At 39.3% G+C, this 13,228-nt stretch overlaps 1 protein-coding gene across 1 annotated transcript; it reads left to right on the forward strand.

Moving 5' to 3' along the window:
• The first annotated feature begins 4,506 nt into the window (after nt 1–4,506).
• LOC131874252 (uncharacterized) lies at nt 4,507–5,091 on the forward strand. Its single transcript, XM_059217536.1, has one exon. The coding sequence runs from the start codon at nt 4,507–4,509 to the stop codon at nt 5,089–5,091; it is 585 nt and encodes a 194-aa protein (XP_059073519.1).
• The last annotated feature ends 8,137 nt before the right edge of the window (nt 5,092–13,228 follow it).

Below are 13,228 nucleotides of genomic sequence, written 5' to 3' on the forward strand. Positions count from 1 at the left end.
TTAACGGGTTAACTTCTTGTTGATGTTTATTGTTGGCCTTAAAAATCAAAAAAAAAATAACTGGGATATTACAGCCGCCTATCTATTACTTTGAATTGGTTTCTCAGTCCTCCCGCTAAATAAGTGGTTGAGTGATCTTACTTTCAGTAATTCAATAACTGTCCTACCGCTAAAAAGTGGCAAAGTGATTTTACATTTAAGTTGTTCTTGCAATATGAACAAGTGGAAGGGGCTGGCTTGCCGCCTAGCATTGTACTTTTAGTTTATCTTTGGAGCTAATGATCCCCTATTCACTGTATGCTCTCACCTCACTCACACTGGATTTTTGATGATCAGAAAGTGGAAGGGTTACCTTTTAGCAGAATTGTATTTCTCTTTCCTAACCTTAATGGGTGCTTTGTGATGTTTAAAATTGAAAAAGAGTAAGGGGGACATTTTAGTGGTATCAGAGTTGGTTTTCCTACCAGCCTGTGTGTTCAATTGATTAGAGATCTCCATGGGCTATAGAGAAGTCAATTACTACAACAGGGAGCAAAAGGGATAGCAGTATCAGATTCCACCCGTCCCAGTTGAAGAGACATTTTTAGAGGTTCTGAGAAACAGAGAGACAACAGTTGACACTATGGCAGAAAGAACGGAAGAACAGAATGAGACTCCTGAAGCAAGAGTGGAGAGAAAGTTTGACACCATGATGGACATGATGTCCCAATCGCTAGCCAAAATTAATCCAAATATTGGTGGACTCCTAATCAATCCACTAATGGACATGAAGCTAGCACTTCCAACACTCCTGGAGGAAATGGAAACAACCATGGAGGAAATGGAAGCAATCATGGGAGTAACAATGGAGGAGCACCTGGAGGGTCAGTCACTAAACATTTGCAACCTATTTTCCTGCCCAAGGAAGCACCACAAGCTGAAATATAAATACCCACAGCCGATGAAGTGAGGAATAGTTACATGGAGTATGCTTCTCTTCCTACTGAGATCTGAGATATCCTCACCTTGGACCAATTCATGAACCAAAAGAAGAAGAGAGGTAGAAGATATGATAACTGCTTCTATTCTCCAAGAGACTATCAACAAGCCCTTGGGAAGGTGACTCTAGCCAACTTTGACAGGAGTGATAAGTGTTCTACTAAATTGTGGGTTCAGAAGTTGGACAATTATTTGTCCTTGAGACCAATGCCGGAGGAAGATGCTATCAAGTTTGCTACTTTGCATTTGGATGGGGCTGCTCATGAGTGGTGGTATCATGGTATGCTCACTCTTGGCCATGGTCTTATTGTCACTTACAATGAGTTCACCAACAAGCTCATCGAAAGGTTTGACACTAAGGACCCTAAGGTGAAGTTCCATGAGCTTGCACAGCTGAAACAACAAGGATCATTGGAGGCATGTAGTTCTTTTTACTAAAGGATTGCAAGAACCGTTGAGGGGTTGGGTGAAGGCGTTTGATCCACCAACTCTGAATGAAGCCATTAAAAATCAAGAAGCATGGAGTTGGCTGCCCCTAAGTCAAAATTTCAGTCCAAGCCTTTCCCTTATCGAAAGGACAAGAAGAAATTCTGAAATCAGACCAAGAAGTTTCCTTCTAGGATGGATGATGAGCTTCGAAAAGAGCTCCGAAGGAAGAATTTGTGTTACTCTTGCAACGAACCTTGGACCCCAGGTCATAAGTGCTATGGAAAGAGGAATGCGCATTGCATGGAAGCCTATTCTGCTGATGGATCAGAATCTGAAAATTCAGAACAACAGACTGATATGGGGGAAAGTGAGTACGAAGAGGTTGAAGATGACCAAGAAGGTGGGAGTGTAGTTGCTCAACTTTCCAGTCTCCATAAAAATGAATCATTCAAAGTTAGGGGAGTGTTTGGAGAGCACCGAGCCATTGCCCTTATTGACATGGGAGCAACTCATAATTTCATAGATGAAAGAATTGTTGCAAAGAGAGGCCTTATAACTGAAGTAGTTGATGGATTCAAAATAATGGTAGCAAATGGTTCTACTATCTCTTGCAACTGGATGGTTTCCAATATGTCTTTAAGGTTAGGAAATTATAAAGTAAAGGATGACTTCTATGTTGTTAGCATTGGAGGTACTGATGATCCAGTTCTTGGCATACAATGGCTGCGATCTCTTGGTGAGATCACTCTCAATCTGCAAACAATGGAGCTAAAGTTTATGGCCGAAGGGAAGAAAGTAGTGTTGAGAGGGATGTCTAATGGAGGCCCTCGTATTGTGTCATTGAAGAGGATGGAGAGGCTGATCCGTCATGATCAAGTGGAATGGGCAGCGGAATGCGTGATCATGCCATCCGATCCTATAGTAGAAAAGAGGCATTACCCTCCAGATATTCAACAATTGAAAACCAAGAGGGACGGAGCACATTAATGAATTGGAAGAAGGAGATAAGTCAGTCATCACCACTCCATATTGGTATCCCAAGAAGCAGAAGGATGAGATAGAAAAAGCTATTAAAGAACTCTTGGATATAGGATACATCCGGCCAAGTAAGAGCCGCTTTGCTTCCGTAGTGGTTTTAGTGAAGAAGGATGGGACCATGCACATGTGCATGGATTACCGAACTCTTAATCAGAAAACAATCAAGAATCAATACCTCATACCAAGGATCGATGAGCTCATTGATGAGCTGCATGGAGTTGTTTTCTTCTCTAAGATTGATCTCAGATCAGGCTACCATCAGATTCGAATGAGGGAGTCAGAAATTGAGAAGACTACTTTGAAATGCCACTTTGGGCATTTTGAGTTCCTAGTCATGCCCTTTGGGTTGACTAATGCTCCTGCTACCTTCCAATCCTGCATGAACAAGATCTTTCAAAAGTAGTTGAGAAAGTTTGTGCTTATCTTCTTTGATGATATCCTCATCTTCAGCAAATCTTGGAAGGAGCACCTGACGCACTTGGATGAAGTGCTCAGCATTCTGGATTATGAATCATTGTTTGCCACAAAGAGTCCAAGTGCGAGTTTGGAATGAAGGAGCTTCTCTACCTTGGTCATATCATCAGTGCGGAAGGAATAAAGGTTGATCTTGAAAAGATCAAGGCAATAGTTGATTGGCCTCCACCTGAGAACTTGACACATCTGAAAGGGTTCTTGGATCTTTGTGGCTCCTGCAGGAGATTTGTGAGGGGCTACTCTCATATTGTTGCTCCCCTTACAGATCTCACTAAAAAGGGAGCTTTTGTTTGGTCAGAAAAGGCACAAGGTGTGCTTGACAAGTTCAAGGAGATTATGAGCCCGTGCCCTATTTTGGCTATACTTGATTTCTCCAAGCCCTTTTGAGCTGCAATGTGACGCATCTGGAGAAGGTATTAGTGTTGTTTTGATGCAAGAGAAGCATCTGATTGTGTTTGAGAGCAAAAAACTAAGAGGAGTTGAGAACACTTACTCTATCTATGACAAGGAAATGCTTGCAATCATGCATGCATTGGCCAAGTTAAGACAATACTTGGTGGGGAGCAAATTTGTTGTCAAAACAGATCACAATAGCCTCAAACACTTCATGCACCAAAAGGATTTCAATGAAAGACAGTAGAAGTGGGTGAGTAAGCTACAAGCTTACGATTTTGACATTGAGTATGTCAAGGGCAAGAACAACATTGTGGCAGATGCACTTTTAAGAAGGCCCCACTTGAGGTCTTTGTGTGAGCTTACTGCTGATTGGAAGGACTTGTTGCTTGATGATTATGCCAAAAATCAGTTTGTAAAAATCATTATTGATGGTACTTTTCAAGATGAAAGGTACAAGGTAGTTGATGGGTTGATCCACTACAAAGGAAGGATCTTTTTTTTGCCTGAATCTAACTGAATCTAAGCTCAAGAAGAAGGTTTTGCAGTCTTTCCATGACATTCCTCTTGCTGGTCATCAAGGATATTTCAAGACCTATAGGCAGATTTGTGAGAGGTTCTCTTGGAATAGGTTGAAAAATGATGTGTTGAGCTACATTAAGGAGTGTCATGCTTGTCAGATGAACAAAAAATGAGCATACTCTTCCAGCTAGTTTGCTACAACCTCTGCCTATTCCCAATCAAAAGTGGGATAGTATTTTGATGGACTTCATCACAGGGTTGCCAAGAGCTCATGACAAGGATTGTATCTATGTTGTGGTGGATAGATTGACCAAGTTTACTTATTTTTATGCCATTACTAGTTCATTTACAGCAGCTCAAGTTATTAATGTGTTCTTTCATGAGATGTTTAGACTGCATGGGCTGCCAAAGAACATTGTGAGTGATAGAGACAGCAAGTTCCTAAGTACTTTTTGGCAAGAGATTTTCAGATTGTATGGTACAGTGCTCACTCCAAGCACTAGCTATCACCCACAGACTGATGAGTAAACGGGGATTGTAAACAAGTGATTGGAAGGCTATCTCAGAAATTATGTCTCCGAACAGCAGCAGAAAGCTTGGGTGAGATGGCTATATTTAGGGGAGTACTGCTACAATTCTTCCTACCACATGTCCATCAAAATGTCTCCTATCATGGAACTCTATGGATACGAGGCCCCTAGCTTTGCTAATTCGGTGTTTGGTGATAGCAAAGCCCCTCAAGCAAAGGATATGGTGCAGCAATGTCAAGATATTTTGAAGGCTTTGAAGAACAACCTCCAGATTGCACAGAAACAGCAGAAGTTGTACGCTAATCAGCAGCGTATAGAGTGCACATTCAAGGTTGGAGACATGGTCTATCTTAGGCTTCAGCCTTTCAGACAATCTACTCTCAAGAAGAGTGGAGCGGAGAAGCTCAAGCCACGTTTCTATGGGCCATTCAGAGTCATCAGGCAAGTTGGTGCAGTGGCTTATGACTTCAAGCTTCCGGCAAGTAGCAAGGTTCACATTGTCTTCCACGTGTCTCGCCTCAAGAAGGCACTTGGCCAGAATGTTTTGGTCTCTTATGATTTATCTCCATTGGATGAGGAAAGACAATTGGTGTTGATTCTAGAGGAGATCATTGATTTCAGAGAACGCTCCTTGAGGAGAAGGACAATCAAGGAGTATCTGGTGAAGTGGAAGAATTTGCCTATGGAAGATGCTACTTGGAAGAATGAGGAGATTTTGCAGCATTAGACTTGCAGTTGCTTGAGGACAAGCAATCTTAGGGAGGGTGGACTGTAATGTCCTCTTCTCAGCAGTAATCAATTCAGTTGGCCGTTAGCCTATTCTGAAGACCAGTAGGCTAGTAGGGAGCAGAAATTAGGGTTTCCTATTTTCTAGGAGGATTCTATGGAAGTTTGGTGGCCTACATGTTGGATTTTCACAGTTTTGATTTTGGATTCCTCCTAGTTTTCTGAAAGTTTTGCAACGATGGTACATGCGTAGCAATCAGTGGAGTTTGGTAAACTTACTATTTTTAGTAAGTGGGGGCGAGTTCAGCTCATTTCTCTGGGTTTTCCTGGGTTTTCAAAGATATTCGTGATGGTGTGACATGCAAATGAATCTGAAGACTTTTCCGGACTTATTATTTTTAGTAAGTTGTGATGGCTACTAAGAATGCGCTTAAAATGGCTACTAAGAATGCACTTAAAATGTTGTTGGACACACTTACTATTTTTAGCAATATGCTAATTTTAGTCAGTGCTATTTTTAGCAGTGATATTTTTGGCAAGGTTCCTGCAGCTTAGTGCAGTGACTATATCTGGCATGGCAGTTCTCTTAGTTTGATCTCCCATACTCCTAGAGCTTGTTTTGGCAAGTTTAGTATTTGATGGAAAATGGTGTTTTAAGTTAAGTTATAACTTAAGGCAAAAATGGACGATTTATTAAAGGGATTGCTTAAGTTATATTCAAATTCATTTTCTCAATTATATGTTGGGTGCTCATATTATGTATTATTTGCATTTTAATAAAGTGTCTTGTCTAGGCAAAATGGGACGACTTGGTGAGGGATGAAATGAAATGCAAATTAAGTGAATTCGAATGTCATTGTTTAGTCCCACACTAGAGGGAAAAGGAGGTTTGAGTTAGGAGGAAGTTATAAATAAGTGCCTTGGCCTTCATTTGAGACTATCTATTGCTTATCATAACGAAATGTTGTCGAAATCATCTCTGACTCTTGCTTCAAGGGATGCATACCTCCTAGCCTCCTTCAGTTTCATGCTTGAAAGATAGCCCCTGCTGAATATTGTGACTGTTTTTCATCCAGAGGAGCAGATTGAGCTCAACGAAGATAAAGTTATATGATGCTTTTTGATTTTGGAGTGTTGTTTTCAGTTTTGGAGTTTGTTGTTTCAGATGGAGCTGATCATGAAATTCATTCATAAGTCTCTAAGAGTTCAATTGTTGCTTCTGGGTATTCTTCCAATGTTTTCCTCTTGGTTAGGTGATTCCTTTTGCTAAATTCCATTGTTTTTGGCATTGATTTGGATTTAAAATCGCCCTCCTTACCTAGTCATACCATGTATGTGAATGCCTTGGGAAGTGTGCATTAATGTGTTGATCAGATTTGTAGCTGGTGGTTGGTCGTGGCTTGGACGCCAACTCTCTAGGGATCATTCACATTTAATTTCAAGTTATTCAAAGTTGTGTGGGCAAAGTTATGAGCATCTAGGTGATTTCTTTTCTTGCTGGTCTGTTATTTCAGTTTGTTGTTCTTTATATCAGACCCAAGTTATTTATCTGTTTGGATATTTTTCATATGCTGGATAGCTCATATTTGATAGAAGATCAATTACTAACATTTTGGTGTGTTTTCCTATTGTAATCTTCAAGTTGATGCTCTCATTGTAACGCTTAAAATCAATAGTACTGATCAGCCTTTGTTTTATTGCATTTTACAATTTGTATTCCCACTGAAGAAGTGGAAGAGGTCTGCTTAGCCGCCTATCTATTACTTTCAGTTGGTTTCTCAGTCCTACCGCTGAATAAGTGGTTGAGTGATCTTACTTTCAGTATTGTAATAACTGTATTCCCGCTGAAAACTGGTAGAGTGATTTTACATTTAAGTTGTTGTTGCCCGTTGAACAAGCGGAAGGGGTTGGCTTGCCACCTAGCATTGTACTTTCAGTTTATCTTTGGAGCTAATGATCCCCTATTCACCGTATGATCTCACCTCACCCACATTGGATTCTTGCTGATACGAAAGTGGAAGGGTTACCTTTCAGCAAAATTGTATTTCTCTTTCCTAACCTTAATGGGTACTTTGTGATGTTTAAAATTGAAAAAAAGTAAGGGGGACATTTTCGACCGCAAGTATTTGCCATTTAGCTATTTGCAATTCGATGCAAAACTCAAAAGATATTCATTTTTTCTCTATTCTTGTTGTTGTTCTTTTATTTACTTTATGTAGACTTTGCGGTATACAGAATGGGGCTGAATTCTATTAGATCATATATAATCTATATTCACATTCTCATAGATATAGTCCATATTCACATTCCCACACGTATAATCACATAGAATAGCAAAAGGATTAGCAGTGTTGAAATACTCAGCTTGTTGGTTTCGGCCATTTTAGAAATATACACCTATTTTCAATTTTTTTATAAATTATTAATCATTGAAAAAAATTGATGTCTCCAAGTACCCTAGTCTCCTATTTTTTAAATAGTGGTATCGGTACTAGTATGAATCTTTGGAGTCTCCAAGTACCCCCATCTCGATGCAACCTTGCCAAATAGCAATTTGATGCATTTGTGAGCATTCAATAGTCCCTCTACAACTGATAATGGTGATCTGAGAAAGTATTTTGTCAATGTGGAGAGATTATCTTTCATCACTATACATGAAAGGGATTCAAATTCGTTGGAGTTAATGGGAGTTGTCTTAGTTCATTATATGTTTTTAATTCTTGACTGCGAAAACTTCATGCATTCAATTAATTCATTATGCTTGTAGCCAACAACAACAGACTTAAGATTCCTGAGGTATTTTTGTGCTCAGACATTATATATTGGTATTTTAATTAATAACTTCAACGGTGAATCAATATTCCTCCTCAATATTGTAAACAATTGCTAAATGATTGTAATGTCCCCTTTCCAACATTAGTCTTTTTGGATAACTCTTATACTGTTTCGGAGGCCCGCAGGCCAATCTAAGAAATAATTAGGGTTTCCATCTTCTGGGAGGTTTTCAAGGGGTTGTTTGCAAGAGTCTAACAGTTTTCTCTTTGGGTCTTTTTGGGTTTTCAGAGAGCTTCAAAATGGTGTGACATGCATTTCCATCAAAGGAGATTATTAAACTGAGTATTTTTAGTAAATTTTGACAGCTACCTGGATTGTGCTTAAAAGTTGTTTGGAGTCACTATTTTTAGCAGTATGCTATTTTTTGTAAGTACTATTTTTAGCAGTATGATACAACACTTGGTTTCTATTTCTGGCAGCCCAGACTGAGGGGTGGCTTATTTAGTTCTCTTGGAGTTCATTTCTAGAAGGTAATATATGAAGTCATTTTATAATTCCAAGTTGCTTTTTGACCGCTACGTCTAGGCTCAATGACTTTAAGTTGTTCTTAAAAGACGTTATCATGTGGTCATCCAAGTTGGGAATTATTAATAATTCTTTTGCACATGAAAAGGGAAATAAAATAAAGTAAAACTTTTATTCCCACATGGCTTCGAGAAGAGGGTTGACCCCTTTGACAGAACTATAAAAGCAAGTTTGAGAGGCTCATTTGGGTATGCTATTATTTTGATAGCGAAGTACCGCTGAAATATTTTCAGAGACTCTTGCTTCAGGGTTCAATGACTCCTAGCTTCTTCCAATTTCGAGTTTGAAAGATAACTCCTAGCTGATTGTGGTGCAGCTTCATCCAGAGGTTGCCAAGGTATTCCAATGGAGATTTCAGTTTGGTGTGGATTTGATGTTTGCTAATTGGTGTGAGTGTAAGTTTGTTTGGTTTTTGAAGTGTCAAAACCAAAGAAATGGGACTCGGACTTGGCTCAGACTCGGGAAGGCCGAATCGGACTCGAACTTGGGACTAGGAGTCAAACTCGGCTTCAGACTTGACTGGACTCGGGAAAGTGAAAAACTCAAGAAATTTAGAGATTTTTAAAGATTTAAAACTTGTTTCAGGCACCCTTTATTGAATACACCTTAAAGACACAATAACATCATCAAACTCGGCTCATTTGATTACATACACAAGTATACATCAATCACATAAGCATAAACGCAAATTGTAGCTGAAGGAAATAACAAACATAGATATATAAATATTGTCAAATGTATACAATATTACAAAACTCATGGAATAAAAAATCCATGTCATCATATGATCATCATCAAATGTTTCATACAAATACCAAAGGTAAATACAACTACAAGCCTATGGCTCAAAGGAGCCTGCACAGCAGCACCCTCCGGCCCTGGCCCCCTACGAAGGCATCTAAGGTAGGTCTTGGATGATTCGACAGCCATAGCCGCTCCCCGTGACACCATGCCATGCTCACCAACATCAGGAACATCCGTGTCACTATCTGCCTCTGAATCTCCTGTATGTGCTCGTGCTCTCCGCTCCTCCTCTGCCATGGCTACAGTCTCAGCCTCTATATCTACCTGGTCGATCCAATCAAAGTCAGACTCTATATCTACCTGGTCGATCCAATCAGTGTCAGTGTCAAGGGGCATGATGCTCGGGACTCGGCAATAGCCGAGTTTGGGGCTCGGGACTCGGCAATAGCCGAGTTTGGGGCTCGGGACTCGCCGAGTTTGGCGAGTTTGAGCCAAACTCGCCAACTCGGCGAGTCTGGCGAGTTTTCTCACCAGACTCGGACGAGTCCGAGTCTGAGTCCCAGAGACTCAGTGAGCATGACTCAGACCCGGACTCGGACTCGCCGAGTTTAGGCGATTCATGGCAATTCTCGTTTCTTTGGTCAAAACCCTCTATGTTGATTTGAAGTTATATTCCTATTGATTGGAGGTTTGATTAGATCTTTGTGGTTACTGGTTTGTTCTCTTCCTTGAATCTGGGCACCCCTATGCCCAGGGTATCGTGACTTTTGGTGGAGACATTGATTTTTGTTGCTGGTCATATCTTCTTGTTGGTCGTACCATCTTGCCTGGGCTGCATTGGGATTCATGCCATATTCGTGGTTGTTGGTTTGCGACTTGGAGTGGTTGGAAGTGGGATGTGTTGTCCATATTTTTGTATTCACAAAAATTGACAACCCCTTTAAATATTTTGTTGAAAAAATGAAAAAATTTACTCGAAGGCATGCTTCTCGAGGCAAAAAAAAATTTTTGGTTAAAGTGGACTGATCTTGGGTCCATCCTCGATCCGCGTTTCGAGTTCGTTTGCTATCTCTTTCCTTCAATTTCGGGTTTATTCTTCCTGACTGCAGGTGGGAAATTTTCTATTTATTGCAAGTTAGGAGTTTTCTTCAATTTTTATGTTGTAGGGAAATTTTAAGACAATTACAAGTCCACTTTATTGTAAACTTGTAACTTGTAACTTACTTTTTATTTCCCCTTTGCTTTTTATGTCTTTTAAGTTGATGTGGGAACTTTTCGGACAAATTACAAGTGAATTTAAAATTATAAGTTTAATAAGAACTTGTAATTTCTTATAAAAGTTCCTACTTAAGTGATTTTAAGTTGTAATAGGGATTTTATTTCCCTATTACAAGTTTTTATGTGTTGCTTTTAGTTGTAATAGGGATTTTATTTACCTATTACAAGTCTTTTTGAGTTTTTTAATTTTTTTTATGTTTTATGTTTACTTGTAATGGGAATTTTATTTCCCTATTACAAGTTTTTAAGTTTTTATTTCTTTTAAGTTGTAGGGGTTTTATTTCCCAATTGCGAGTCGAATTATTTTTATTTTTATGCTCTTTCTCTCTAAAAACCTAAATTTGCCTAATGTGAGAAAATTGAAGTTTTTAAAACTTGTAAAGGGGTTTCTAAAACCCGATTACATCTTTTTTGCAAGCATTTGCTACTTGTATTGGCAAGTGAAGAACCCGACCTGCACAAATGACTCCACGAATCTGATTTTTGTGGATTCGTTCCCTTGAATCCGATTTGTTTGGTGTTAGGCATTGAATGCTAGAGATGTGGGAAGATTTGTTTTTCCTTCATTTGTTGGCCGTATTCAACACGTATTGTCACGTTTTTTACCTCTTTGTTGGGCGTTTTTACTGCACTTATTGCCACGTTTCGACTCTCTTGGCTGGACGTGTTTCCTTCTTTCTCTGAAACATGGAGGTTAGATGTGCTTAGTACGCCTTTTTCTTCCTCTTCTTATGTCGTTTTTTGTCCAAATAGTTTGAATCCGAGTTTGATTTTTGCAAGAAAGGGTTCCAATGTTTTTTTTCTTTTTCTTCTATTTATAGAGTTGATTGCTTCTTTCAAAGATTGATCATCTCTTTCGAGGGCATCTTGATCAAGCAAGGTATGATTTATTTTCAGTTTTGTCTTTATTTTATTTTGTTGTTTTGAAATTCCTTAATTGATCATGATAGGTATATGTTTTGTTCTTGTTTCAATTCGGGTTTGAGAGAGTTCTTCCCATTTCACCCAAATCTTGAATGCAATTTGGAGATTGTATTGTTTTTCCCCTTTGTATTATTTCCATCTACTTGCATTCGGGTTTTAAAAATCCGATTGCAAGATGGAAATGTTAGTTTTTCCCTTTGGTTGAAAAGACTTAATCCCCTTTTGCCAAAATTTCAAAGTTCAAAGTTGTTATGAAGCCTATCCAATCAATTTCGGGTTTTAAAAACCTGATTACAAGTGAAAGTTTTTCTCATTTTTTTTATGTGGTCAAAATGAAAAAAGTACTTCAAAATCCATTCATAACCATCCGCACTTGTCTTTGCCATAAGCTTCATTTCCCTCATGCCAAAATCCCATTTTTACCATTGTCACACATTCATTCATTTTTTCCCCATTACAAGTTTACTTGCAATCGGGATTTAAAAACCCGTCTACAAGTACACCTTTCTCCCATTTGCATACTTGTAATGAGTCTCCCAAGATCCGAAATTAGTCAAAAGCTCAATCTTTAAAACCTCTTGTCTATCCATCCTTCCATTTTCAAAAAGCCTTAGGGTTAGAGTTGAGTTTTTCCCCTTCCAATAAGATCATATGGCTCTCAACGGATCGTGATGTTGCATTAACACTTCTGGATTTTCATCGCAATGTTCCAAGTTCGTGTTCAATGACTGATTTGTCGGCATCGTCTTCCCAAAAGAAGATGAAGTATAAATACAACAAGTATCAGAATGAGATCTCTCCTTCCCAAGTCTCCTCTCCATTGGATGAGATAAAGGATACAGAGATTGGGCACGTAGATGTGTCAGACTTTCTCAAGAGGGTTAAAAATCACGTGGATCATAGCATGCAAAGTTTGCTGGATAGTCATCTTCATCTTGCATCCTCCTTTCCAGTGGCTGCCCTAGAGCCAAAATTTGTTCTTGCTTGTACCGCCCACTTTGATCAAGAAACCAAAACTATTAGAGATGATGAGGGTGAGGTACTTATCCGTCTTGATGCTAAAACTATTGAAAAGATTTTCAAAATATCCATGGCTCTTGTTTATGTAGAGATTTCAAAGGAAAGTGCAACAGAATACTACGTGAAGAGGGAGGAATGTAAGCGTCGTATCAATAAGTGGATTCAAGAACCTAGGACATGTCTTACCTGTTGGGCTAAGTTATTTCGCTGTGATTTCAAAGAGGAAATTGGTGATACAATTACCCTTTTGAGCAGAATCATGGGTTTAGAGCATTCAAATGTCTTTGAACCATGGATGTACCAATTCATTGTACTCATCAGACAATCTCAGCACATCTTCTGGGGTGAAATCATTAGCGACACTTTATGTGAGCAGCTTGCCAGAGTTCCCATCACTTTGACGTTCTACATGAACTCATAGTTGGTGTATATAGCAGCATTACTCAAACACTTTCCCGGTCTTTCTACCAGGGGTGATCTCTCGCTTGTGCCTGTGTGGGATTACTATGATCAGCTGCCTCTAAGACCTAGGAGATTGCATTACAGGAGAGTCCAGGATGCTTTCTATGGCCACTACATGTGCTTATTTGACAGAACATTGAAGAACAAAAGAGTGTCAGATGCTGCATGGGAGAAAGTAAATGAGTATGGATGTCTTTTCCTTCAATTCCCAACATTTACTTCTCTGAGAGTTGGATGCTACAGTGGGCAGCCATACATGCTTCCAAGATATCCAACTGATAAAATCATTCTTATGGAATTCAGAAGACAGCTCATGGTAGTTCATACACAGCAATCAGTTCGACATAAAG

The sequence above is a fragment of the Cryptomeria japonica genome, chromosome 3, assembly GCF_030272615.1.
Source record: "Cryptomeria japonica chromosome 3, Sugi_1.0, whole genome shotgun sequence".
NCBI lineage: Eukaryota > Viridiplantae > Streptophyta > Pinopsida > Cupressales > Cupressaceae > Cryptomeria > Cryptomeria japonica.

Bases quoted from the DNA above. Each gene is read 5' to 3' on its own strand.
- LOC131874252 (XM_059217536.1), top strand. From the start codon at position 4,507: ATGGAACTCTATGGATACGAGGCCCCTAGCTTTGCTAATTCGGTGTTT.